The following is a 27,497-nucleotide window of genomic DNA, read 5'->3' as shown; positions in this document are numbered from 1 at the left end:
GAGGGGTGTAAAGAGAAATGAATCAACAAATGAACACACAGAACCGCGAGAAGTTCCAGTAGGAGTCACCACTGGCAGGACTCCTTGGGCTGAGTGAGTTATCAGGTCCCCAGGGCCTTGGGAAGGGCAGAGTAGGCTCCGCCCGGGATGAGGGACAGGGAGAGAAAGAGTAAGCTCACAGCTAGGGAGAAGGAGAAGGGGTCTGGGGGACAGGACGGGGGAAGTGGGGACAGCAGATGTTTCAGTTATGGTGGTCTCCACAGATAAGTCACCCTAAAATCCTTGGCTCGTTCATTTGCTCAGCACTTACCACGTGCAAAGCACTGTGCTCCCTGCATAGGACACAAGAGCAACCCAGTCCCCACACCAAAGGAGATTATATTTAATCCAGGAATCAACAAACTGCAGCCTGCAGGCTGTAGCTGGCCTGTCAAGCCTCCTTGGTGAACACAGCTTTCCAGAACCCCGGCACCCCCAGCCCTCCCATGTGGTCTGCAGCTGCCGGAGAGTTCACTCACAGGCTGGGGAGCAGGGAGGGGCACAGGGCTCCGAGGCCCTCACAGCCGTCTGTATTTACCCGCCGCTTACTGACTCACACGTTAGCTGCCGTCACTGTTGCTGTGGCATTTTTTTTGCAAGTCTGTAAAATTTTCTCAAATAAACAAAAAGAAATGTTGATATCTTTTGAAGACCCCGGCTTTGTCAACTATAAAATTGGCAGGACGACAGTGCCATTGTGAGGCTTAAGTGAGAGAGGCATGGGAAGCTCTTAAGTGAGAAAAAAAAAAAAAAAAAAAAAGCAAGAGCACAGCCAGGGCTGTACTTTTTTATTCCCGTTATTATTGCTACTACAATGGCTGGGGCAAGAGGCAGAACCAGCTCTTCCCACAGGGTCTTTAAAACACACCCACCTTCTCACGCTGATCCTAGGGGTGGGTGTGATCACTTGATCAACGGCACTGGATCTGATAATCAGGGCATTTCATGGGCCACCGAACCATTTTCTCTTGGTTTTCTGGTGAATTACTTTTCACCATGTCCGTATTCCTGAACCTGAGGCTCATCTTACCATTAGTGCACGCACATGATTTATTGATGCACATTTGTTGAGGACAAATTCTGTGCCAGGCTCCGGAAATCTATGAACCCAACATACATGCAATGGGTATGTATATAAATGCATTTACATACATAATTACATGCATTTACACACACACATATGCAAACAGTCCGCCCTTGGTCTTGGTGGGGACTGGTGCTAAGATGCCCCACAAATAACAAAATCCTTGGGTGCCCAAGCCCCTTATGTAAGATGATATGGAATTTGCATCTAATACAGATGCATAATCCTCCCATATCTTTTAAGTCATCACTAGATTATGTAAATGCTAGGTAATCGGTGTTATATTGTATTGTTTAGGGAAGGAGGACAAGACAACGAGTGATCAGTAAAACGCAGCATTTTTCCCCAAATGTTTTTGATCAGCGGTTGACAGAGGCCTGACGTTGGGTGCACCTGCGCAGGCACACACATGTGCATGTAGATACATGCTTATTAATCAGAGTCAAGCTGCCCTGGAGTTTACCTGGGAAGGAGGAAGACAGACAACAACCCCATACGGTCTGTCTGTAACAGCAGCTCTGAGTGAAAACGAAGTATGCGGAGGGACAGACGATGGTGGCGGCTAGCAATTTTAAAAGCAGTGATCTGGATGGCATCCCAGAAGGTGACCTTTGGACAGGAACTGAAGCAGGTGAGGGTGGAAGGGTGCTGGGATTGGGAAGCAGGGAGATCCAGGTAGGAGGAAGGACAGCTACAAGTGCAGGTGTAAAGATGAGTATCTTTGACAGTGCATCTTTTTTTTTCTTCTCCCTCCCCAAAGCTGTACAAGCCCAGTGCCATCCAGGGATTGCAGAACACTTCAGTTGCACAATGTAAGTGTGGCGTGAAATGATTGTGCTGAGATTCGGACTGTACAAACGATGACTATCTTTGACAGTGTATCTTTTTTTTCTTCTCCCTCCCCAAAGCTGTACAAGCCCAGTGCCATCCAGGGATTGCATAACACTTCAGTTGCACAATGTAAGTGTGGCGTGAAATGATTGTGCTGAGATTCGGACTGTACAAGGGTGCACCGCCAAGAGAGTGGGACACGTTTCGTGTCAGCTGGTTCCTTAAGCTCTGCTCCATTGACGTAGCTGGCACATCTTCTTGGCCCTAATCCTGCTGTAAGCCTCTGTCCAAAACAAAAGAGGCACCTGTCAACTACCTGGGAAATGTGCAGGTAATTTTTTTTCTCCCAAAACATCATGGGAACCAAACAGGTTGCAATCAAGTTGCTGAACTGGTCAAACGCGAATCAGTTTTTTTCCTTGGCCTTGGTGACTAAAGTCAACTGGGAAAGTGTCTATTTTCACAACATGTTCTCAAAGTTCACAAGATAAATAAATCTTTTTGCTTTATATGTCCTCAAACTTTACACAGGGTGAGGACATTGGGGGTTTGGCCAGTAAAATTCACTATGGCTCCAGGACGGGCATCTTGCTGGAATTCTTGGTAAACTCATTGAGAACAGAACCACAGGCCCAGCAAAGAAACGATACCAGGGAGCCTGAAGTAGCAAAAGACAAGTGATCTGAAAGGCCACCCAGGTTTATGGCCTCACTCACTGCCTACTGAGGGCCAAGGGTCACACTTTATTGCCCTAACTCTCCCTAATGACTCTGAGTGTTCACCTCGTTGTACCAATGGACAGAGTCTCAGAGTGGCTCTGATTCTAAAGCTTATCCTGTCTTCCCATAGGATAGGAGGGAAGGCCCTCTCAGAGTTGGGTACAAGTTTGTGTGCTCAATGTGAGCAAAAGCCTGCAGTTATTAACCTAACCTAACCTAACCACCTTCTACACACGGGTTTCCACATAAATACCCTTCTGAACTTTTGCCTGGGTCCATTTTTTTTTCTCATCATATATACTCTCAACTGGGGAAGTTATAAAGCAAAGTGGTTTATTTGGGTTCGTGGCTCTGGTCCAAGGTCAGGGCCCTGAAGCTGGTGATGGACGGCCTTCCTGCCAGCAGAGCCCCGAGGCAGCTCAGGACATGACGTGGCAAGAGACAGGGGAAAGGTGAGACGCCTTGTCAAACTGGCTTTCATGGCTGACTCAGACTGAGATAACCCATTAATCACATGGATGGATTAATCCTTTCACGAAGACACAGTGCTAAGCACCTGGCCCCGCCTCTTACTACCTCACAAGGGTGGTTACATTTCAACAGGAGTTATGGAGGAGGCAAACCATATAAAAATCACAGCAATTCCAGTAGGCAGCAGATTGGTATTTGTGTGTGCATAGCACTTGGAAGGGTCAGCATTTGATTTCCGAAACATTTACTTAAAGGGCCGAGTCCCTTTCTTCTCAACAATACTAAAGAGACGAAGTGTTGTTCCGCTCAGCATTCCTAACCGTAAGACCCGCAGGCCTCAGACTGACTTCTGGAAAATTTTTATTTTCGGATGACGAGCTCCAGGCCCTGAGCCCACACATGTCAGAGACAGTCGGCCCTGTGTTCCAACTCCCCTTCTCCCAGACACTCTGGCAGCACCAGGGTACGGCGTATGCTCATTCCTCCCAACCAGGCTGTAAGTTACACTAAGAGGCCTCAGAGGACCGGTCGGTGCCCTGCCCAGTGGGAGCTGCTGTGCTGTCCCTGCCTGCACACACAGAGTACGCACACCTGAAAGCCTGAGAATCCACCCCCAGTAGTTTGTATTGCAGGGATGATTTTCAGAGTAGAACTTACTAAGCGCATTCTTGCAGTGTGAATCAAACTCGTGCAGTGGGATGCATCACATGTGCACTGAAATTAGGAGAATTCAGATGTGAATGGCTGAGGAGCTGGGAGTGCAGCTCAGCAGCAGGGTCCTGGCTGGGTTAGACCCCCATCACATAGAGAGAGAGAGGGAGAGAGAGAGAGAGAGAGAGAGAGAGAGAGAGAGAAGAAATGAGAGTGAAAACATATGAGGATAAAAATCTGAGCTACAACCTACATTTTCACCCTAAAGACTGAATTCCGAATCTAAAACTCCAAGCAAGATGTAATTCTTCTGCACATGTGTATCTCATTTTATGCAGACAGACTTCTGAAAAGCTGGATAGGAACAGGATTCTTTTTAATCCTTTTGACAGACATCTTTGAAAGCTCACCTCTTCAAGGCACTTCGTTCACGAGGACAAAAACCCTTTGGTGAGATGGGAACATTAGTTTCCAATCCCTACAAATATACGCTTTTGGTAATTTGGGGTTTCCAAATCTGGAATGTTCTTATGTTCATGAAGCCAAGAGGTTATACGATGTTTCTGTGCCAGCCCTCTCATACCGAGGAAGGGTCTGAGTCCCAGGCAGGCACCCAAGGTCACACAGCTGGAGTGAGTCAGCTGAACCTTGCACTGGGGAGTGGTGGTTGCTGGCTTGTGCCACTTGGTATTTGTGGGCCAGTGCCTTGGGTCTGGCAAAGTGCTGGTTATATGACCCTGTAGCTTTAATACCTTATTTTCTGGAAGTCAAAACTATATCACCAGGGTGTCTTTCTTTTTCATGACAGGAGTCATCTCTATTTTATTTATACTTTGCGGTGAAATGACTCAAATCAAGTGTGCTTGGGCACAGAGGAAATCTGACCTGAAAGCGAGTTTAGCGGTAGAAAGAAGGCCAGCAGATACTTCTTTCCTATCTTTCTGAGCCCAGGAACATCCTTGTACAAGGACAGCCATCGATACACCTTTCGTAAGGGTTTCTCTGAACAGTGAGGTGGAAAATCTTCCCAGTGACTCCAGCCCATTTGTAACCTAGCCCTGAGTTACAGAAGGGATTGATCAGGGCCTGGATGGGTCCCGGAGGCAGAGCCCACAAATGGAATCCGAGTGGGCAACTGCGCCTGCAGAGAGAACCCAGAGGTGGAGGCAGCAGCTGTAAGCAATGCACAGTGAAGGGTTAAAGGGACTCAGCCTTGACCTGCTCGGGACTGCAGAGGCACTGAGGCCTGGAAGTTTCTACAATGAACAGAATCAAGCAAAATCACAGAGAGGACTGGGCCTGCAATCAGTCGTCCCCTTGATGATCAGCAACATGCAGGTGGTGGAACATGGCCTCAGTGTGTCCATTAGTCAATCAGTCGATGCTTTGTAAGCATCTGCAATGGGTCAGGCAGGATGGGAGAGTTGGAAGGCACCATAACGAGGCTGTGGGGTAAGAGGGTCTGAAAAGGATTTCCTGTCCTCCAGACACACCCCATAACCCGACCTCCCACGATGGCCCCATGAGTGGTGGTTGCTAGAGCTCAGGAGGCCTGTGCTCAGGCCCAGACACTGCCACATACTTGCTGCCAGCCTGGGGCAGCTGACCGCTCCCTCTGGGGCTCACTTTCCTCTCCTACAAAGTGGATGAGCTGCTGACCTGAGGGCAGTAGCTCTCCACTGGAGATTAGTGGAAATGGCATGGGGGCGCCCCCAAGGGACGTTTAGGAATAACGGGGCATGATGGCACCAGCCTGCTGTGCCAGTGTCCTGGGAGGCAAAGGCAAGACAGCTATAAGTTAGAGCCCAACCTGGACAACTTGGTGACTCAGAATAAGAAAGAAAAGGGGGCTAGAGATGTAGTTTGGAGTGAGTGCCCAGGTTTAATACACACACACACACACACACACACACACACACACATACACACACAAATGCACGCACGCACACACGCACAAATCTACGCCCAGGTTTAATACACACACACACACACACACACACATACACACACAAATGCACGCACGCACACACGCACAAATCTGGAATATTTTTGGATGTCACAACTATCAGAGTGGGGCAGGGTGAGGTGCTGTTGCTACTGATGGGTAGAGGTGAAAAATATGGCTAAACACCTGTGTTAGTCAGCTCATCTGTTACAGGGACAAAATACCTGACATACTGAGTTTTAAGGAGTAGAGGTTTGATTTGACTCATTGTTTCAGAGGTTTCAGTGCATGGCCAGCTGGCTCTGAGGCGGAAACATCATGGCAGAAGTGAGGTGGAGCAAAGCTGCTAAACTCACTGCAGCCAGGAGCCACGGCAAGCAAGGAAGAGGCAGAGAGAGGAAGGAAGGGTCCAGAGTGCAATGGTTCCCAGGGTCACATCCTGTGACCCACCCAGAAACACCCAGAAATGTGCTCTGCTAAATTCCTAGGCATCCCTCAAGATGATCAAGTTGACCATCAAGATGAACCATCACAACATCCAACAACGCACAGGCCCAGCTCTTCTCCTATCCCCTACACACACAACAACCAACAATCCAGGTAGCAATGTCAGTAATTCACTGAAGTCGACAAAACTTGCTTAAACGTTGCTGTAAGAGGTGCCTTGGGAGACGATACGGGGCAGAGCCCAGCCTAGGACTAGGATAAGGACAGGCCCAGAATGCAGTGATCCCTCACTCCCTCTCTAGACCTGTCCACTCCTCACCCTTCCCTATAAGGTGAGGAAATGGGAGACGATACGGGGCAGAGCCCAGCCTAGGACTAGGATAAGGACAGGCCCAGAACGCAGTGATCCCTCACTCCCTCTCTAGACCTGTCCACTCCTCACCCTTCCCTATAAGGTGAGGAAAGGACTCCAGGGAAGCCATTGCTCCCTCCTTTCCCCTAAGGAAGTTGGGGTGCAAACAATGCAGTTCTGCCTGTACCCTGGCAGGCTGACCGGGCCCCAGCACACCTGTCTGCTCTTGCTCCCTGGCCCAGAGCTGCCTCAGCCTCTAGTTTTGGCACTTCTCAGGCATCTGAACTTGAATGAGACCGTTTTACATGGGGATCAATGGGATCAGAAAACAGAAGTCAAGTCGGATTTGTGGTGAGGAAATCTGTATTCACCCTGATACTTTGCACGTAGTAGCTGCCCAACAAATGGGATGTGTTCATTTCTGTGGGAAAAATAACATCTCTCTTTCACTGTCACAAGCACTGGAAGTAAAATATAAAAAGCATGTAGCAGGATGCCTGGTAGCATAGCAGATTCTGCATAAATCTGGGTTGATAGAGGCAAAGGACCTACATACAGATGAAGGCAGATGTCAAGGAAAGAAGGAAAGGAAGCCTGTGGAAAAACAAATGTCTAGCACAGAGCCCAGTTTGCACAGAGCTCCAATGAGAGACAGGAAGGAGGCCGTGAAAGGTGCGTGTGTGTTCTCAGCCGTGGCATCGCTGGTGTCTGGTCACTGTGAGTAGCGGGGAGAGGGCCTGTGGACTGCACAGTATCCCTGCCTCTACCCACCAGAGCCAGTAGCGTCTCCCCCACCCCCCAAATGGCTCTGGCCATTGCTGTATGTTCCCCGGCAGCATTTTCCCTGAAATTATGTCTGGTACCCCTTGGACCCTCACGAAGCAAGTGCTGGTCAGGAGAAGGCAGGGAGTATTAGGGCTGACCCTGGGCTCGCCCGGCTGCCTCGGTCCAGCTCCGCTCCCGCTGAGTCAGCTGTGACTGGGGAGTACAGGCTGTGCTGTGCCTTGGTAAGTGGGGACACTTTCTGAGAACCTATTTTCCCAGGCCTGAAGAGTTTGTGTGGATTGGTTGTAAACATCCACACCACTCAACCTGCCTCTCCCTCCCTGCTCTGTCTCCAAAGCAGCTCTGTGGAAGTGACTCAGTGGTCCTGCAGGAGCCACTGCAGCCACGGACACTGAGGGGCACGGCTGAGACCTGTGCTCCTGGTACGGACTTGACATGTGGAAAAGCCCCCACCTCATAGTGAAACTTACCCTTGCCGAGAGACAGTCACTGTTAGGGTCTAGAGTGTCCCCCCAAAGCCTCATGTGCTCAGAAGCGGGCCTTGTGGCCCTTCTCCAGTCACAGGGCGCAGTACTCACTACTGGATTAATTCACTGATGAGCTCCTGGCTAAATGTGCTGTTCAGTGAGAGAGCCTGGTTGCGGGGGTCACTGGGGTGTGCCCGGAGGAGTGTATTCTTCTTTCCCGTTTTTATTAGTATGTGTTTTGGTAAATAATAAATACATTAACCATGGGGAATTGGTACGTGGATCTATGCTCTCTTCCTCTCCTCCTCTTCCTGTCTCCCCTCATCCTTAGATCTGGAATGATGTATTCTCATTTCCAGCTCCTTTATTCTCTCTCTCTCCCCCTACTCCTCCCTCCCCGCTCCTCTCTCTCTCCTCCCTGGCTGCCATGAGTTGAGCACCTTTTCCTCCTCCATGCCCCTCTGCCGTCCTGTTTCTGCCTCAGAGCCAGCCAACAGTGGACTAAAACCAAGGAGCCAAAATAAACCTCTCTGCCTTAAAATTGTGTTTGTTGGGGATTTTTGTTTCAGCAACAAGAAAGTGACTGACAGAGGGAGGCTGCCCAGGGAAAAGCAACACGGACAGGCCGCAGATGGAAGAGGGGCTGTTGTTGTCACATGGCAGCAAAGGTACCTGTGTCCGGAGCGCACCACACCTACAAAGAGGGAGCCAGACAGAAGCTCTGGGGCCCTGTGTGTCCTCAGGAATGAGCTGCCACCAAATCCCCAGAGCCTACCTTAACCCCTTCCTCCTCCTCCCGACCCAGCTCCAGCCCTTTGCTGTGTCCAAGCATTCCCGAAGTCCATCCTCTTCTCTGGCCCTCTGGCCTCTACGTGTCCTCTGCAGCCCTGGCCAGGTTCTCATGTGCACCGCGGTCTTTGCACATGCTGCTTCCTCTTGCTAAGCAAAGCCTTACCCAGTCTGTACTTCCGTGCTTCAGCTTAAATGCCAGGGAGACACGCAAGCCCCAGAGCTACACCGTCTCTGAAACCCGGGACTTTCATCCCATTTCACTCTCGGCGGCCCTGTGCACTGACCAGCACTGTCCCCAGCCAACACCAGGACCCACATTTGCTTGGCCCCCCTAATGTGTCTTCTGTCCTATCCACACCCCACGATATCCAAGGAATAAAATGCACAAGTGGGGGAAGCGGTGGAGGCTTGTCCAATTTAGACAGTGTGTCCCCCTTGGTATCTTGTCCCATGACTCTGTTCCCAGACTCCATTAAAATAGCACAAGGCACGGTGGCTGTCCTGTCCGGAGGGGCGGTGACTGGCTTCTTCCATTCCACCTTGTACACACGTCCCTCTCCAAACTAGATGAAGACAGGTGCTCCCTGCCTCAGAGGTGATCGCTGGCTGAGGCTCCACCCACCCCGCAGGTACGCTGCTCTACACTGGGGCACGGGGGCAGCCCCACCCCACTTCCCCACTGCCAGGTGTAGATACAGCAAGTCTGGGGTCCTGAGAGCCCACACGTTTCTCTTTGCTGCTGACCCAGGACCACGCTTTGAGAAAATCCCTGCAGCACCTGGAGGACCCCAGCAGAGGTCAGAGGGCCCAGGTGGGCTTCTAGAAGAGGCCAAATGTGGACTGGAAGGATGACTAGGGGCCTGCCAGACAGAGAGCGGGAAGGGGCGCATTCAGGACAGAGGGCCAGGTGGGCAAAGCACAGCAGTCTTGCCCAGGGAGGCTGCATTGGCATGGGGCTCAGGCCAGGTGGGGGCCCGAGGTTGCAGAACTGTGCTGCCTCCAACCTGCGAGATCCCAGGTTTCCCTGCCGTGAAGGACTCATGTAAGCATCCTCACATCCTCCTCATCCTCATCATCTTCATCATAGTTAATAATCACGCGGTGCTTCCTATGCAGTGGGCCTGGCCCTGAGGCCTTAAGTGCAGGAACATATTTTTTTCACTTTTCTTTTTAATAATTACAGCCTCTAAGAAAGCTGCTGAGATCACACAGGGAGCTCTGTGTCCTTCCCCTGTTCCATTCCCTGAAACAGTGTTGTCTCGTGTAACCACAGCCAAAAGCCACGTAACACACGCTGGCTCAGTGCGGGCAGCTGAACTGCAGGCCCTCTGTACGCCTTAGTGCATTGCTCCTATTTCAATGCATGTGTGTGTCTACTGTCTAATCTTCACTGTCATTAGCCCATTTTGCAGACGGGGAAACTGGAGAGCAGAGGGAATAAAGGGAGCTGTCTGAGGAGGGGCGGGGCAGCCATAGCATTGCAGAAGTCCACCTCAAAGCTGCTGAGTTCCTGCTTCTCTAGCAAGTTCTGGAAAATAGTGAAACCCATACATCAGAGATGTATTCTGGGGAATCCACCCCCACTCAAGAGGGCTGCTGGCTGTGAAGTGCTCCAGACTCACAGTATAGGACCTGGTACTCTGCGCAGAGCCCACAGGCAGGGGCACTGGGAGAGAAGGCAGCGCAGGCTCACAGCCGCTCAGCCCCAACAGCTCCCAGGCAGCCTCTCGTTCCAGCTCAAAGGCAGGCCTGTCTGTCTGCCCGGGTACCTGGTCTGCTGATGTCCTTGAGGCTGGGCTGGGCTGCCTGCCAGCCTCAGGACCAGACAAAACTCTGCTGTTTGAGCTTCGGCCCTGCCCTAGCACCCTGGCAACCTCACAGAGGTCCACTTGTGAGGCCAGGAAGCAGGAGGCTCACGCTCAGCACTCGCCCACCCAGGCCCCTGGCGCTGTGGCTGGAGCTGGAGGGGGGGGAGCTGGGAGAAAAATAACACACAAAGAGGCCTTGACACCACCGAACAAGGCCTCCCTCATGCAGGGGCTCTGGGCTGCCTTTGCCACCAGGGCTCCTGGGAAGGTGATGTTCTCTGTGCTCTCAAAAGTATGTAAAGATGATCCACATGTCTGGACAGGGACTGTCGGACCCAAGCATGGAGCTTGACTTGAGGCCAGGTCAGGGACACAGGTTGGGTGCTCCTCCCTCATGGTGCTCAGCATGCCGTTAAAGTTGCTACAACACTGTTTGGGCAAGTTAGGCAAAAAAGGTTCCCTTTCTGTAGGGGCGAGAACATTGAAACCATAAAAGTAAAAAGTTGATAAAAACCCTCAAAGGTTACCGAGAGTGGCTGCTGTGGTCAGGACCTGAAAAATACATCTCTGAACCTCGGCAAGCCTCAGTTCCCTCAACTGAGGAGCGTGGAGCAGGCTGGAGGGAACCGCACCACACCGCTAACCTCAGAACTCCGTAAGGGGAGAGGGACCCAGTTACTAGTTAGAACTTCGAAAATCAACCCTTACATTGGAACGAACCATCTCAGAGTTGAAAATCTCTGCACCTGGACGTCCTGGAGAAAACTGGAAAGGACCGGGCCCCAGGGGATGGATCACATCAACGCAGCCCCCGGCTCTCTGGCAAGGAGCCCGGCAGGGTCCAAGTTCCAGGGGCCTCCCTAGTTCATCCATCATCTGCAAAAAGCACCCCTGAGGGGTGGCAGAGGAGGAAAAGTACTTAGGCAGCACCCACCTCCCAAGCCCATGTGCTGAATCGACACCATTTTTAGAGTGCTCGAGCACTCACTCAATTATAGTGATTTTGATTTCCCCGAATATGCATCTTAGGCTCTCCTTGGAGAACCAGAAGTGGGGTGAGAGGGTGCTGAGCAGTGTGAGGAACCAAATTCCAATCTACGTCCTTCCATTCCAGCAAAAGCAGGCCAGCAGTGAGAGACAAAGCAACCAGAAAACCGCTACACTAGAGGTAGAGAATCAGTAAACAGTGAGAGATGGGAGACTACAAACTGGAGCCAACCAAATGACTCTGATGAACACTGGATGAGGAGATGCATGGTGAGGTCTAACATATGATCTGAATACCAAACCGGAAGCTTGGCACACAAACGGCCACAGCTCCTTTCTGATCCCAGCGGGTTAGGAAGGGGTCTGAAGGGGAGAGCAGCAGGCGATGGGGTAGGGAGGTGAGTGCGATCCAGGTCCAACAAGACCGGACAAGCTGAGGTTGGGCCTTTGGTGGATACAGAGGTGGCTCGAGGAGCCACTGGTGGGGTCGTGCAGGCTTGTGACTCACAAGGACAGCCCTGGCAGCTGGCCCGAGCATAGGCTGCAGGGCGCAAAGGTGGAGGAAAGAGCAGATTTGGAGGCTACAGCAAAAAGCCAGGCAAGAGAGGCAGGAGCTCTTAGAATAAAACCTGTGTCCTTCCCAGGGCCTGGGAAGCTCAGCATACTGACACCACCCCTCTCTTCCACCCGAAGTCCTCATCCTTGAGCCCCTTTTATCTGCCTTCTTGTCCTATACCTGCAAGCCCTTTGTGCCTCTTTTGGGCAGGTCCTCCCCCTTTGCCTCTGGGCTGAAAGGCCAGCTCCTTCTGTGGGGGTGGGCTGGGGCCCAGGCACAAGGAGAGGATCCTGCCCCCCCACAGCCTCTGACCTTGGCAGTGCTGCTGTGGTACGGCCTCCCTGTGGGCTGCTTTCCTCCTGTCTCTCTTCTTAGAGGTCTGTTATCCTGTGAAAATGAAGGGACATCCTGGTGTGTGTTTGTTTTTTGGTACAGGGGATTGAACGTGGGAGCTTGCACTCGTGAGGCAAAGGGACATCTTATTCCCCATGCCCCTGCCTCCCGCCCACAGCACAGGACTTGGCGCATCACAGGTGTTTAATAAATTCCAGAGAGTAAATGAACTCCTCGAAGGAGATGGAATGACTCCAGGGTAAGGAAGGGGAAGCACAGAGAGGTCATGCAGCATGTACAAAGTCTAAGGTCAGGCACCGTGGCTCCGGACACAGACCCGGAGATCTTGCTGGATCTTGCAAGTGTGGGGGAAAGAGGTTCCTCCCGGGGCAGTAAGGAGACCCTTCGTGTGTCAGCTCAAAGCCAACGAGAACAGGATGACGGAGCGCAGAGTCCCCAGAAGCTGGTTAGGAAGCGGCAGCCACACCTAACAGGCCTCAGAAGGTCACAAGCGTGAAGGGGCCCTCAGCAGGCCTGCACCTGGCTGACCATAATGCTGCCACCTTCCACGGCTCCCATTGCAAAACCACCTTCACCAAAGCACACAGCCTTCATCGGATCAATTTTCCAGGCTGTGGAAAATAGCGGAATCCACAGGAAATTAAGCGTATTGACTCAGCATCAGGCACCGTGTGGAGAGGCGCTCTTTCCCCGTGTCATCTGGCCCCCGGGGACCGCAGGGCACTGACAGCATGTATTTATGAAACTTCACCGGTGGGGGCAGGTAGGAGGAATGAGTACACTGCCCGGCTCTCCGTGTGAGTCTGGAAGGGACCCTGCTGTATCGCTTCTGCTTGGCTGACCTGGATGACAGAAGAACTGGGCAGTACAGCTAATCGTACACAGAGCCCGTTTTTGGAAAAAGTTGACTTGGAACCCCAGCCAGACTCAAAGGGGCCTCACTGTCGGCGGTGATGAACCGCGACACGACTCCTCTTACTTCTAGGCGTTTGGTGTCGCTTCACGGTTCCTTCCTTGGGCTGTGACTTCCTCAGGTCACTCACAACTACAGCAGAGAGGCCCCTTGAGATGCGCAGTGGATGAAATGTAAGTGTGGAGAAGGAATGCTCAAATATAACGCCCAAGCCCCACGTAAAACCACGAGCGCAGCTTCACTCGGGGGACCGTACTGTGACAGCACCAACGGAGGGTGAGGCAAGGACGGTCACACAAGCAAGCCCACACTGGGCAACTGAGCAAGACCCTGTCTCAAAATAAAAACTAAAAAAGAACTGGAGATGTAGCTCAGTGCCAAGTCCCTGGATTCAATCCCCACTTTCACAGAAAATAAAAGATTTTTAAACATACAAGTTTACATGCAGAATCTCCTTACCTTGACAAATGAAATCATGTCTCCTTTTGTAGTTAGGATAAAACTCAAGCTCCTCATTACGGTCTAGGAGACCCTACAGGAGTGAGTTACTGTCCATCTCTGTAAGTTCCTCTCCCCTCCCCTCAGGGCAAACTAGTCTTGCCTCAGGACATTGGCACATGCTATTCTCCTACCTGGAATGCCTTTCCCTGCATCCTTCAGTATCTGTCTCTTTTATTCACATCATTTGAAGCTGAGCTTGAACATCACTTGCGTCACAGCAGTTGTGACTCATTAGCACCTTTTTGCTGTCTAGAAGTTTTCTTACTTACGTCTTTGCCTGTGTTTATAGTCTTTTTCCCTTGGCTGTACTTTGGGAAGCCAAGATCCTTAGCTTTTCATGGATTCCCACTGTGTCTGATGCCTGATAGGATGGCCAGCTGTGACCTTGGGGAGGAGGAGTTGATTTGAATTTATCAGTCACTTCCTGATAATTACGCAGCTCTTGTACCAGTGTTTCCCGTTCCTTGGGTGCAGACTGGGTGCTCTGGTTTGCTCCTCTGGGCAGCTAAGGATCCACTTCCTTGACAAAAGGCCGTGTCATGCCTTGCTATAATTCAGAACCTGATTGCATGAGTTTATTAATCAAGTTTACAAAGGTTCCTGATGGGTTGCCAGCCATTCTGAGCAGTGCAGAGAGAAAGCAGGAGCAGAATGGAAAAAAGCAGACTATGTTGTCAGAAGTCGGGGGTCCACCCTGGACTTTGCTTACTCTTCTGCCAGGTGAATCTGAACAAACCATCACCACCTGGCAAGGCTTCCTTTTCACACCTGTAGAACAGGAGCAATAACTGTCTATTGGGATGTGATTACTTTTAAGGCCTCATCAAGTAATACCCAAAAAACATCTACTTGGGTGCCTGAAACTTCTAACAAGTATTCACCAAACGTGTGTTAGACTCCTGTTATTTTCAGACTTTATATATGTGGGGTTCCTTGCCTGAGGTTTCCCTGCCCAGGGCTGTGACAGGAAGGACGCCAACTGAAGTACATTTCCTAAGCCCCATGGTAGAACCCATGGACTGACCAAAGAAAGGCTTGAAGCAAACAAACCAGGGTCGTTATGGACAGCAGACATAAGGGCCACGTAGCCCAGATCTGAATTCTGGCTGTGATGCCCACCAGCTGAACCACCCACCCTGTTTCTGGGCCTTAGTTTCCTCAACCGAGAAGTGGGGACAGTGGCCTGTGTCACCTGCCCCCCCCCCAACTTCGCGTCCTCATCCCATCCCCACTGGACCTCGGCAGGTATCCAGGCACTGAGCCCTAGGAAGTTTCCACACTGTCCCTCGGCCTGGCATGGTCTTCGCCCTGGCTCCTCCTCAGCCTTCCCAGGCTTCCCTGAGAAAGCAGCCCTGTCCATTGGATCTGACAGGTGCTCCGAAATTCACTCACGTATCACTACCAATCAGCAGCAGTAGTTAAGCACTGTGTGTTTTCTGTTTCTCCCACATACACAGAATGGGGACCATGCTCCTTTGGGTAATCAATATGCTTCCAAAGCCCAACACAACACCCGAAACACAGCAGGTGCTCAGTGAATCTGATATGAGAATGGATGCCCTCTTAGCATTTCCTCTGATCTCAACACACCGAGGCCTGCATTCTTCCTACTCTGAAGCACGTCACACACCATTCCCACTTTGCATATCCAGTCCTCTTCCGGTCCTGCCTCCTGCAACCGTGTGGCCTGCACTGTAACCAGTCCATCTGAGTCTCATTTCTGGTTCCACAGCTTTTCACTGTGTGACCTTGGAAAAGTTTCCAAGCCACCCAGTACCTCAGTTCTCCTCCATAAAAATGGGGCCAATTATAATGCTCCCATCTCATGGGATTGCTTTGGCATTAAATGACTTTATGCACACCCAGCCCCTGGGTGAAGCAAGTGCAAAGCATTTCACACATTGCCAGGAGCATGAAGAAATGTCACAGTAGAAGCAGCACCTGTCCACGTCGTTGTGGCTCAAAACAGGAACTTTAGCTGGGGGCCTCACCTTTCATAAAAGTACGCAGGCTCCTCAACTACTTGGAGCTTTTAATCCCAGTAGCCCATAAAACTCCGCGTGGGAACTTTATCTTGTCACTGTATCCAGACTGTTCGCATAGACTCTAGTGGTGAACCCGCTTTTTAAATCTTCCAATATGATTAGAACTTAAGGCCACCCCAGACACCTTCTGCTCAGAGACTACAAAACTTTTTTTTTTCCTGGTACTATGGATTGAACCCAGAGCATTTGCACTAAGCTATGTTTCCAGCCCTTAATGTTTTTATGTTTTTGAGACAGGGTCTTATTAACTCACTAAGCTGCCAAGGCTGAGCTCAAACATTTTTAATACTCTTACATGAACACACCAGTTGGTCTGTTTGTTCTGGTTTCCCCCAGAGCCCAGGTTTTCCACTGGGGGCCATTGGTCAAAGGGGACACCTGATGATGTCAGAAACACTGGATATCATGGCATGGAAAAGCGATGCCACAACCTTTCAGCTGGTAGACACTAGAGATGCCTCTAAATATCTTGCAATGTCCAGCCCAACAACAACACACAAAAAGGAAGGACTAGGCCCCAATTGGCAACAGTGCAAGATTGAGAAAGCAGATGATGGAGCCATCCTTCCTGTGACTATGGCAGAAGACAGAACCTAGCCAATAACAGGTAGAAAAGATGAAAAAATCCATGGGGCTTTCTCATTCCCGAGTACTGGTACCAGCCACATGACAGGCAGAAGTTCATGAATACTGGCAACCACACCTACAGTGGGCTACTGCAGAACTAACCTCACACACTACAGGGCAACTCACGGCTAGTCAGTATTGTCTCCAGTGAGAAGACAAGGAGGTTATCAGTAAGCCAAGGACACAACCTCTGACATGGCCTGTTTGGTTTGGCTTTCCAAAGGGCAAAAGATGGCAGTTCATGCATCCTGAAGCTTCCAATCATTAGGCAGCACTCTGAATGCCTTTCCTGTAGAAAGTGCATGGACCCTCACCACAGTCCAGTCCACTAGACAATTTGATTGCTATCACCATCATCGTCTCCTAGCAATACTGAGGCAGAGTGGCATGAAGCCATTTGAAGAACTTCACAGAGCTAGCTAGTGAAAGAGATGAGATCTGAACCCAGGAAACTTGTGTCCAAAGTCTGGCTCATTCCCACTGTACTATCTTGTCCCTAATGGAATGAGGAGCAGGAAAAAATCTAACTTCGCCTACCGAGAACCTTCACATGCTGTTCCCTCTGCTTTATGAACCTTTCCTCTGGACTCTTTGCCTAGTCAATTATTTTTCATTCACTGGATCTCAAACCATTCTTCATTTGTTTGATACACTCTCTTGAACCCCACACTCACCCGACCAGGTGAGTTACCACTGTTAAACTCCTTCCTAGTTTCCTTTTACAGTACTTTGTAATTTATTTATTTGGTACTTGGGATTGAACTTAGGACCTCGTGCTTGTGAGGCAGGTGGCAGCACCCCTGAGCTAAATCCCCGGCCCTCAGTATTTTGCAATTTATAATGAAACAATTGTGTGTGCAAGCATTTGAACGGCATGGTTCTCCTCCTCCAGACTACACACTCTGTGAGGACAGGAACCACGTCTGCTTTGCTTGGTGCTGTGGCCCCAGGTACCTGGCATGATGCCTGGCACAAAAGAAGTTCTTAGTGAAAGCTGCACTTGAATTTGTGAAGCAGAGATCCCACAGCCCAAACAACAGCTGTTACCAATCCAGCCCATATCTCCATGCCCAGTGAGAAACAGAGCCGTCCAGAAAGCCCTATCCAAAATGCTGTTATGACAGGTCAGGACCACAAGATTCTCCATTTGGGGGGCAGGGGGGCCGTAAAATGACTCCCCAGAGCCATGGCTGCTTCATGGTGGCCGGTCTTTATCATCTTCCAATCAGCACTCATTGAGTTCTAATTGATTTTCTACAGTACCCTACTCCAGAAGGGAGAAAGGCTCTGTTTACTGGGGCAGCGCGTAGAGGACAGGCCTTTTCTTCCTGCTGTATTTAATGCTGCTGCTAATCACGGAGATTAGACTAAAACAATTACAACAGCTAATTAAAGAACAATGCGGTTTTTGGCATCTTCGTGCAGACGGCACCATTGGGAATTCCTAACTCGGGGAAAGCAGGGATAATTAAAACCCCAACTCGCCTCTCCCCACTCTGGCAGCTGGATCACGCTGATTAAACTGCAAATAAAACACATGAAACCAACACTTTGTAGTCTATCCAATTTCACTTAAAAGGGTTTTTAACTGATTCATAAACAGAGAAGCTGTAAACAGCAAATTATTTAACTAAAGCCAGTTATTTCACCATCACCATTTGGTTGATGCCCAGCACTGGACATGTGTATGTAGCCCTGGGGACATCAGGCTGACAGAGCCTGAGAAAACATTCCAAAGCTTAATGCTACTCTTTCCTATTCACTGACAGCAGAGTATCACCAATGTGCAGTAGCTGTCTCTAAGTTTTGTATTCCAGTGTGGGAAAAAAAATCACGTATTGTACAATGTCCCCAAATATGCTTAGGTTTACCTCCAGTCAGCTCTTAGATCTAGGGTGAGAGTAGGCTATAGGAAAAAAGAAAGTTCCAAAGTATAGCTAACATTTAGAAGTTCATGTTTAGCTATAAAACAAATTTGACTTATCCAGGGTTGGCCTACTTCAGATCTACAATGCAATCAGTAACTACTGAAGTAGGAAAAACACTTGTTCTCGAGCTACAGAAAGAGGGGTCACAACAGCTAGGTATAAAAGCATGTTCATTTCAGACAAAGACACTCAGAGACCTCAGTTTAGATATGGCTGACATGCAATTCCCAGCTCGCTCTACCAAACATGGTTATGTGCTTTTCCAGGTCTCCCCTTCTCCTCACAATAAAGACTTAAGGGGATAGGAATGAGTCAAGGGAACAAAGATCAGAGGAAGAAAAGATAACACTAGAGTATGTGCTAACCGAGAGCAGAAAAAAGGAACCGAATAAGAACAAAACAAAACAAAACATGTAAACGAGCAGACACAAAAATGTTAACAACACAGAACCACATCATAGTAGGAACCTGAGAACACCTGAGCCTCAGCTGACCCTTTTACTGGTCATAATTGCTTCTCCATCCAGTTGTGGTGAAACGCCTTATGTCCTCAGTCTACGTGGAAGTGGCAATTTTGGAAAGTCAACCCAAAAATAAAGTTATTAAAAAGTAAAAACAAAAAAATTGGTATGCTTGGGTGCTGTGACATATCCAAGCACTATAAAAGTTCCTAAAAGCTTTTCTTGGAACTAAGACATTCACAACAGGAGTGTACTTTGTATATCTTGCTGCAAGGTAGCTCTGAACCATTGGTGGTACATGCATGGCTGTCCTATCAGGTGGTGTAGGACTGCCTTACCCAGTATTATAGGCCACCCGATGAAAAAATCATGCACATACCACCAGTGTTTGGGATCCGTTAGTCCCAAATGATCGCAGATCCTATTGGCCAATAAAATACTTAGTGTCATAAAAGATTTCTAAGTTTATCCTCAATGTCTGAATTTAGGGGAATAGTGACAGCCACTTGTGAATGGCACCAGTCCATGGACCACAGTTTGGGTGGCCCCTATCCTTGTTTTTTAAAAGATTTTCTGCAGTCTTTGGGAATAAGCTCAATCAGATTCATAATTCAGATGAACCTCGACTTACCTGTACAATGGTTTAACTAACATTTTGTTGACTTTATGATGATACAAAAGTGCTAAGTGTCCAGTAGAAACTTTACATGGAATTTGGTCTTTTCCTGGGCTAGCAATACGTAGACTATTCTCTCTCTTCTCACTCTTGATGTTGGGCAGAGGCAGGGAGCACAGCTCTCAATCAGCCATGCAATCACAAGGGTAAATAATAGACACTCAGCCTACCATGTGCTGTGCTGCTAAGCTGTGATGTTTAATAGTTTAGACAGATTAAATGCATTTTCAACCTATGATACTTTCAGCTTACAACAGATATACCAGAATACAATCCTATGGTAGGTAAATCAAGGAGCAGCCACATACCATGTAATGCTCATATGTTTGGTGGAAAAAAATGTAAGCTCTCAAATATCTTTAAATGTAGAAAACAAAGACCAGAAAATGCAGCAAAAATCATGTTCCAGAATAATGAATTATCATTTTTCAAGCTTCTTTAATAAAACACTAATTTTTAACACAAAAGAAAAATTGTTTTGAAGAGGATATTCTATCTGTGAAAACAAAGAATTAAAATACTTTATAACATGACTTATAATCATTTATAATTATTTATGTAGAACATTATAATTAAATGTTCTATCATGTGGTTCAATAAAAGTTACATAACTGCAGACAACCACATGATGGAATTTTAAAGAGGCAATAAATATGTTTACAATGAATGCTCTATGATTTTGGGAGATGTTTTTACAATTTGGTTGGACAATGTCACATAGCCAACATTTAACTCTTCTGAGCTATGAATGCGGCATTCTCAAATAGTTTAACTTTATATAATATTACATGGATCCCCCAGAATTCACATGAATATAGAATTTGAGATCAACTTTGCATAAAATATACAGGCATGGAAAAGAGGCCTGGGGAACATATTTAAACACTGGCACAGCGCCATTTTATCCTTCTTGATCATTTTCCAAATTTCCATTTGTGAGTATGTATTGCTTTATGAGTGGAAAAATTGCATTCAAAATTTTAATTTCAGGGAAATTGCTAGCAGTTTTGACAGAGTTTATCCTCATGTTTATACCATTAAGGAAAATTTTATTGTAGCAAATAGCCACTCTCATATACTGCAGTCAAAACTGGTTGCTCATCTGTATACAATGTGATGCACATTGAGGGATAAGTGGCACATTTAAATTCACAAGTATTAAAAAAATTAAAAAATAAATTCACAAGTATTAACCTGGATCATTGTTGAGTTCAGTCATTGTTTCTAGGCATGAACTGGGAAGGTTTCTTTATGCTTATGCAGGGGAAACTTCCTATGACCACAATCGACCCATAGGCCAGTATCTCAGTGGTCTGAATCTGCTCTCCATGGCCTGATTTATTTTTTTCACAGCTTTATTAAGGTGTCATTGATGCACAGACTCTGCACATATTTAATGTTTGCAATCTGGAGAGTCTGGATATAAGCACAGACCCATGAAACCATCACCACAGTCAAGGTACAGCCAGTCACATCCAACACCTCCAGAAGTTTTCTTGCCCACTCCCTTTGGTGGTAAGTATACGTAACTTCAAGGTCTATCCTTTTACTAAATTTTTTAGGTGCGAAACAAGGTATTGTTAATTTGGTGCTGTGCTGTCCAGCAGATCTCCACCAGTTACTCAACTTGCACAGCTGGAAGTTCATACCAATTGGACCACTCCTTTTCCCCGCCCCCAGCCGCTGGTCCCTGTGGCTCCATCCACCATCCTGTGACCCTGGGAAGGTCATTCTTGCTGACTTTCATCTCTCCCACCCTTAAGATGAAGGGTTTTAAAAGGATGATCTCTAAACTCTCTCCTTCTACCTTTGGTATTCATGACTCTGTTACGTGACCGCTGAAATTGGCTCTTCTTGAATCATGGACCCAGTGCAAAGTGGAAATACAGGTCTATTATTCCCCAAATACTAAAATTTCAGGATGGTGAGCATAGAGCATTCACCCAAGCGCAAGGCCCTGCTCAGCATGGAGCCCTGTGAAATGGCATGGATCACACACTTGTGAAGCTGGCCCTTGCTGAGAGCAGAAGGTAAAGGAGAAAAATCACCAACCAAAACCAAAGTGGATTTAAAACTTGTATAAGTTTTATAAGATGAGCAAGTTCAGAGGGCAGCGTGGGAGGTGACGGATATGTTAATGAATCTGATGGTGGAGATCATTACACAGTGTGTAGGTAACCAAATCATCACGTTGCACAGCTTGACTATATTCAATCCTTGTCTATTAAATATATTTAAAAAAAATTTTAAAGTGTTTAGGAGCCCAAGCGTGCACATTTAAATAAGAATTACTACACAGTAGATGAAACAGCTGTTCACACAGTTAACCATACTTTGGTCTAATGATTAAAAACGAACCACAATCGCCTTTTCCTACATGATTAGGATCAGTTTCTATTTTAAAAGCTTGTCTCTGCCTACAAAATTGTGCTTGGATTTCACAGGCGAGCCTGCTCTCTCTCAAGTCTTAAATTCCACCCCAGTGAGCCAGGCTCAGTTGAACTTTCCTCTGCTAACATCTGTGATCAAGATTAAAGCAACGAGCAATTGGCTCTGGCTCATGGAGCAGAAACCTCAGGATAAGATCAGATATTTGCAAAGTTTGAGGATCCAGCCACATTCATAATCTGCTTCAAGGACTTGCTGTTTCCTTGGTTATGGTTAATCTGAACCGTAGGACAACAGAGCCAGTGTGGAGCGGGGTTTTTGGTTCATCTCCCTACCTCGGATTGCAGGAGGAAATGAACGTAGCCAGTGCAACGACGCTTCTGTGGGAGGCAGCCATACAGAGCAGCCTAGATAGGTGTCTAGTTCTCTACCAGAGCTGCTTACTCTGTATAGGAACCTAGTAAGTTCAGTTGTTTCTAGGGTTAAGAAGCAGGGCCTGCTTCATCACAACCAGGCACATTGAAGGCAGTGAAAAATAACAGTAGGCAAGAAATGGAAGAATAGGAAAATGATCGTGAAGCAGATGATCAGATAAAAAAGGACTCTGGATCCACTGAATAAAGAGTTATGGCATTTTTGGTGCCCTGAGTGATCCTCGGTGCTTTTTGCAGAATCCCAAACCCAGGGCTTGGAATGATGGCCAGATGCTTCAGGGAAAGTTTAACAGAAGCTCAGCAAACTCTGTTTAAGAAGGCAGGGAAATGGGTGATGTAATTTAGGAAGATTCCTTAGGGGTAAAGCTTAACTCTCTAGAAAACCAGGCTCCCAAAGCCTCCAGATGGCTGAAGTTTTATGTGATGCATCTTCACATTTTGTAACATTTCTATGTACCTGTTTGTAAAACTCATTTTTCTCTCCTGCCTTACATGATGGCCTAGAATAAGGCCCAGCGAAACTTTTTCCGTAAAGGTTCAGCTATAGAGATTTTCAGCTTCGCAGGCCATGTGATCCCTGTGTCAGTGGTGTGGCTTTGCCAGCAGAATTCATGAGTCTGGGAGAGCACACAGAGAACGGGCCTGGCCATGTTCCAGTGCAACTACTCGCAAATCAGACATCTGGCCAGACTTGGCCCCTGACCACTCTTTATCAGCCCCCAGTCTAGAACGACAACATTTCTCCAGACAGAGGCAGGTCTGGATTCAAATCATGATTCTGCCACTCTGAGACTCAGTACCCCTCTTTTATAATATAGGGAATATAACAGCCACTTTGCTGGGTTACTGTGAGCATCAAATGGAAATCATTGGTGATAACTGGTAAAAGTCAACATCTTTCCCCCTACAGATGCTCTTTACTTCTGGGTCCTCCATCTTTCTTATCAGTCATCAGTGGCCTGCCTTGGGCATCTTCACACTGCCCCACACTCTCCCCATCTTATGGGGAGGTAGAGAGAGATCATTAACTTTTGTACCAAAAAGGAATAAAGCCCCACGGAGGTAGATCAGATAACCAAAGTGGGGAAGTGTGCTCTCAAATCCAGCCCCCAGGCTGTCACATGTACAGACACGGACTCTCACGTTTGTAGGCATGTAAGTAAAAATCCACACCCATGGCCACAGAGGCAGCAGCACTGGGCTGTGTCTCCCTAAGGAGGTGTTTGGTCACTCGGTTTAGGTCCCCTCGTTCCTAAAGTGGGGCTGATACTGATAGGATCTACGGGGTCTACCTCGAGATGCTGATAGTGCCTCTCTCATGGCAGGTGTGTGTCCATCTATACGTGAATCAAAGTGGCTGTGAGGATTCAATGGCAACGTCATTCCTAAACCCGGTTCCCAACATATAGGAAGAGCATGATCAAAGGCTACTGCTTGTTGGTGACAGATGTACACACACTTAAATATGTAAACACTCATACACAGGCACAGAGCTGTCGGCTCTATGTGGGCAGGACCCATAGCTGACAAAAACCACGTGCTCACTACAGAACTGTTTGTTCATTTATGAACATGCAAAATCCTCATGCACATCAACAGATAATTGCAAACAGCTGATAGCCAGGCTGGCCTCCCCAAGGGCCTTAAATTCTCTCTCCACATCCATTTGTTCTCTGGAAGAAGCTCAGAAATCCACCAATCCAGGCCTGGGATTATGAAATTTTGCTGGCTGTTTTTCAGATTCCAGAACATCACCACCTATCCTATTCAAAGAACCACTGCACAACTATGACTCCAAGATGAGCCAGGTGTCTAGGCAGAATATCCCCTTTAAGGTAGGGATGAGTGAGGAGCAGCAGGTGGCTGGTGAGCACTGGAGGACTCTCTAGGACTGTTTTCTCGGACAGCTGGGATAAGCCTTTCCCCCTGGATAAAGAGGGTCTGTGCATTTGGAAGAAAAAGCCATCAGATGCACGAAGGGAGGCCCTGCATCAATCAGGTGCAGCAAGGCCCCCAGAGGCACAGCAGGAGCAGCTCAGCACTGAGAGCCCTGCCTAGGACCCACTTTGAGCCCGGGTATCGGTCTGGCTTTGTGTGTAGGCAGGCAAGGTCACCTCTAAAGCCAACAAGGTAATAGTCCAAGCCCAGAGAAGCAACAGCCCGAGCTACAGGGAAAAGGGCTCTCACAGAGAGTGTGCCCAGGGCCCGCCTCCATTCTGCAGTCACCTACACCAAGCCAAGGTGATGTCCTTGCAGCCCAACACTGATGTCAGAACAGGGTGGGGGCCGTGTCCCCTCAGCATGACACAAACTGGAGCCTGGTTCCTCAGCCATGAAACACAATGAGCTGGTGTCGGCCTCTGGCCATGCAAACCGAGTCCTCGTGTAGGGAATGGGAGTCGTCCATGGAGGGCCAGATGCAGCCTTTGGCTTCAAGACTTAATCTGCTCAGCCCACACATCTGTTTCCCACTCGTTGCTGTTTTAATTGTGTTGCAGCTATGTTTCTGTTTAAAGGAGTAGAAGACTAAAGCCCTTCGTGGAAGAAGATGTACATGGGTATGTGTATTGTGTGGTGTACCAAGGTAGAGTGACAGATACTTACCTGTGTGTGTGTGTGTTAACACCCCCATTTTACTGATGAGAACACCAAGCATCTAAGAGATGAGCCACAATGTGAACCTAGATACGATTACTCTGGTGCCCACCTTTTCCCCACATGTTCTGGTTGAGGCCTACACTTAGTCTAATTTGCTGTCTTGACATCTGGGGAAACCAAGAGGGTCCCAAGTGGCCTCAGCGAAAATTCCTGTGTCCACTGTGCCTCCTTGATTACTCCCCTCACCCAGTGGCCCTCCTTATTCCACGGACAAGCACAGGGCCTGCCTCCCCGTGAAGGGCTGGTCTCAGCCCCCCGCTGGCCTGTGGAATCATTGAGATGTGACGATCACATGCCATGGGAACCAAGGGTCAGGTCACCCCCATGCTACTATGAAGAGGGCCTTCCTCCCACTGTCTCACTGAGTCCCCTCCATTCCGGAGTGCAATCCCCGTTCGCTCCCATGTGCGCGTGGCATCCGCCTCTGCTGGGCTGAGTCTGTGGGATTCATCAACTGCTGTGGACCTGACTGTCTAATGCCAGGGCCATCACCCTACTTCATCACGGAGTCCAAAGCAGTCGGCCAGAGTGTGGCAATGCTCCTGGAGAAAGGCCAATCAGGAAAGCCACACAGTGGCTGACTGCAGAGTCTCCCTCACAAGGTCAAATGCAAAGGGCTTGCTCACAGGAGGAACCCTAGTCCCTTCTGGAAGAGGCAGGAGCTGAGGCCATGGCCTTCAGAAAGCTGGACCTCAAATTCATCCTCAGCCTGGCCACGCCAGCTACCCTGGAGTCATCCTCTTGGAATTCCATCGTCACCCTGCCACGTGGCTCTTGGTGGTACTCTGCTCGCTGCAACCTCTGCCTCTGTGTGTGGCGCCCAGCAGAGGCCATGGAGAGAGCAGGAGCAATCAGCTAAAAGAGCAGAGCAGAATGCTCCCGAGGCCCAGAGAGTCCCTGGGACACCGTACTGGGCTCATCTAACCAGAACCTCCAGTGGATTGAAACCTCTTTTTGTTTCACCTTGGAAGACTCTGAGACAGCGAACTGAAAAAGTCATAATTTACAAAGAATAAGATGGTTTTCTGGGCTTTTCTCAGGTTCAGTTCAGATCTAGCCCAGTGTCTGTCACTGGAACATCAAGTTGACAAGTTGATACTGGGTTCCGATGGGCCTGTTAGGGCTGCAGCAACGATTACCAAGGCCTGTCTCAGCAGGGAGGAGCCCCACCGTGATTCCACCAAGGCCTTTTCTCTGATTTGCATTCTCCCCACCCTACATTTAAGTGAATCCACACTTTAGAGAGAAACAGATCAAAAACAGAAGTTCTCCAAAAAAATCCCACCAAACACCTAGGAATGTGTAGGTTTGATGGTGCCTACCAAGATCTTCCCCCTAAGGAGCTTGCCATCCAGCGAGGACCATGAAAAATACTTAAACAACAAAAGCAATTACAAGAATAAATTATGGGTCCAGTTGAAACCAGCTGCTGGCTTCCTGGAAGGAGGGCTGGCTAAGCACACATGAGGCAGATATCATTGAACCCATTTTATTGGTGAGAAAACTGAGCTCAGAAAAAGGACTGAATTATCCACCAGCTACAGTGGAAATTCTAAACTAAGAGGACCACACTTGCCCTATTTACATCAGCCATCAGCTCACCTCTCTGTATTTTCCACAGCCACATAATACTGGATTGTTCTCTTTTGCATTTATTTTCCAGGGCTCTTTAAATCAACCCATCTATATTTTCACTTCAGTGAATTAATGCAAAGAGGAAACATTACCCATAAATTGAAGGAAAACCTAGCATAATTTGCCATAAGTAGGCTGTAACGAGAAAAGTACACAGAGGGCTATTAATTTCTTTAAAGTTTGCTCATGCACAGCTTAAAAGCATCTCGTGCATCTCCAGTTCACAACGACACTTTGGAGAAGGCTGCAGAGGAGTCCTGGGCTCTGCCTGGCTGGCCGGGTTCATAGGAACAGGGGTGAGAAAAGGCTCCCAGGGTGGGGGCGTTGGCATGAGGCAAGGGGCAGAGGTGGGTGTGGAGGGAGTGCCGGCTAAACAGTCAGCTCCCCACCACACATAGAGCATGCTGGGATGTGTACTGACACACTTTAGAATTATTGTAAAGGCTGGCCTGAAACAACAATATTCTTGTCATTCCCAGCTAAGTCAAAGAACAATGAATCCAAGTCCCACTGGCATGTTCTGGTTTTTCCCAGTATTGTCATCTGATTCTACTTTTCCAGTTGGGGGAAAAAAATCTGTTTCCTGGATGATGGTGAATTCTGAATGCAGATGTCCAAAGTCTGGGGGAGGTGAATGGAAAGAAAGGCAGAGGAAAAGAGGTGGGCAGTCAGAGGCAATCAGGGGAGTTGATACAGGAGCCCATTCCTCGATGGTGTGTGTGTGTGAGTGTGTGTGCGTGCCTGCGTGTGTGTGGGGGGGGGCATCCTTCCCTGCCGGGGCTGCCTTCCTGGACCTGGAAACCCTGACAGTGTCAGGCGGCCTCAGGAAAAATGCTTCCTGCTTTCTCAGGTGAAGCGCTGTGCACTTTTCCACCTGCACAAGCCAGGGATGAGTTTTTAAAAAGCCCTTGCCAAGGAAAGGCATATATCCTGCAATGTGAT

At 48.5% G+C, this 27,497-nt stretch overlaps 1 protein-coding gene across 3 annotated transcripts in view; it reads right to left on the bottom strand.

Moving 5' to 3' along the window:
• Xylt1 (xylosyltransferase 1) overlaps positions 1–27,497 on the bottom strand; it is a 296,956-nt gene that overhangs the window by 154,258 nt on the left and 115,201 nt on the right. The window contains exon 1 of one of the 3 annotated variants that reach the window (XM_010610764.1): positions 3,802–3,825. The exons of the other annotated variants lie outside the window; for them this stretch is intronic. Coding sequence (XP_010609066.1) covers positions 3,802–3,810 — 9 coding nt within the window. The 5' untranslated portion in view covers positions 3,811–3,825. Of the gene's footprint in view, positions 1–3,801; positions 3,826–27,497 lie in introns of those variants that run through there. 3 annotated transcript variants of the gene reach the window in all.

Source organism: Fukomys damarensis, unplaced genomic scaffold (assembly GCF_012274545.1).
Source record: "Fukomys damarensis isolate Sample0158 unplaced genomic scaffold, DMR_v1.0_HiC HiC_scaffold_34, whole genome shotgun sequence".
NCBI classification, from domain to species: domain Eukaryota; kingdom Metazoa; phylum Chordata; class Mammalia; order Rodentia; family Bathyergidae; genus Fukomys; species Fukomys damarensis.
Note: the sequence above shows the minus strand (reverse complement) of the source record. Positions and strands in the feature narration are given on the sequence as shown.